Here is a 1474-nt window from a genome sequence, read left to right as displayed (position 1 = left end):
TGTTTTAATCCGTATAAAGATTTCTGAAGCTTTATTAAAAAAAATTCCCGGGAATCTTTATATGCTTCAGGCATTTTAAATCCGTCAGGGATTTTCATGAAAATATCATTGTCCAATGAGCCATGTAAATAGGCTGTGACAACATCCATCAAATGCATATCAAGTTTTTCATGAACCGCTAGATTTATAAGATATCTGAAGGTGGTTGCATCCACCACAGGAGAATATGTCTCTATATAATCAATGTCAGGTCTTTGTGAAAACCCTTGTGCCACAAGTTGTGCTTTATATCTTACAACTTCATTTTTCTTATTTCATTTTCGCACAAAAACCCATTTGTATCCCACTAGATTTACACCTTCAGGTGTTCGAACTATAGGTCCGAAAACTTCGCGTTTTTCAAGCGAAGCTAATTCAACTTGAATTGCATCTTTCCATTTTGGTCAATCATTTCTTTGTCTACATTCCTCGACAGATTTTGGTTCAAGATCCTCACTTTGTTGCATTATTTCAAAAGCAACATTATAGGCAAAAACATTGTCGACAATTATATCATTTCGGTTCCATATTTTTCCTTAGGAGACATAACTTATTGAGATCTCTTCATTTTCATTATTTTCAGGTACCGGAACCTCTTCCGAGGTTTTATCAATTGTTATGTCTCGTTGCTCTTGTTGAGCAACCACCTCCATATTATTATCATTTTGATTATTTGCTCCTTTTCTTTTTCGAGGATTTTTATCTTTGGAACCGATCGGTCTACCACGCTTTAAATGTGGTTTAGACTCATTTTCCTTAATTGATTGTCCTACCGAGACATCAACTCGAATTGGAGCATTAGCAGCTGGAATATGAGATTTAGTAATCCTTGACAGGTCAGTGAATGCATCTGGCAGTTGATTTGCAATATTTTGCAAATAGATTATCTTTTGAACTTCAAGTTCACATTGATTTGTACGAGGATCTAAATGAGAAAATGATATTACATTCCAATCTATCTCCTTTTTCAGCTGCTTATTTTCTCCCCCTAATGCTGGGTATATTGATTCATCAAAATGGCAATCAACAAATCTTGCCGTAAATAAATCTCCAGTCATAGGTTCTAAATATTTTAAAATAGAAGGAGATTCATACCCAACATATATCCCCAACCTTCTTTGGGGGCCCATCTTTGTGCGTTGTGGTGGAGCTATTGGAACATATACCGCACATCCAAATATTTTGAGATGGAAAATATTCGGCTCCTGACCAAAAGCCAATTGTAATGGGGAGACTTTATGATAACTTGTGGGGAATCCGCACAAGAGTTGCTGCATGAAAAATAGCATGACCCCATACCGAAATGGGAAGTTTTGTTCACATAAGCATTGGTCTAGCAATTAATTGGAGGCGTTTGATTAATGATTCCGCTAGACCATTTTGAGTATGAACATGAACAACCGGATGCCCAACTGTTATCCCAGTTGATATACAA

At 36.4% G+C, this 1474-nt stretch overlaps 1 protein-coding gene across 1 annotated transcript; it reads right to left on the bottom strand.

The window, feature by feature from the left end:
• Nucleotides 1-575: 575 nt before the first annotated feature.
• Nucleotides 576-1097, bottom strand: LOC132628919 (uncharacterized). Its single transcript, XM_060344668.1, has one exon. The coding sequence runs from the start codon at nucleotides 1095-1097 to the stop codon at nucleotides 576-578; it is 522 nt and encodes a 173-aa protein (XP_060200651.1).
• Between the last annotated feature and the right edge of the window lie 377 nt (nucleotides 1098-1474).

This window comes from Lycium barbarum, chromosome 2 (assembly GCF_019175385.1).
Source record: "Lycium barbarum isolate Lr01 chromosome 2, ASM1917538v2, whole genome shotgun sequence".
In the NCBI taxonomy this organism is placed as follows: domain Eukaryota; kingdom Viridiplantae; phylum Streptophyta; class Magnoliopsida; order Solanales; family Solanaceae; genus Lycium; species Lycium barbarum.
Note: the sequence above shows the minus strand (reverse complement) of the source record. Positions and strands in the feature narration are given on the sequence as shown.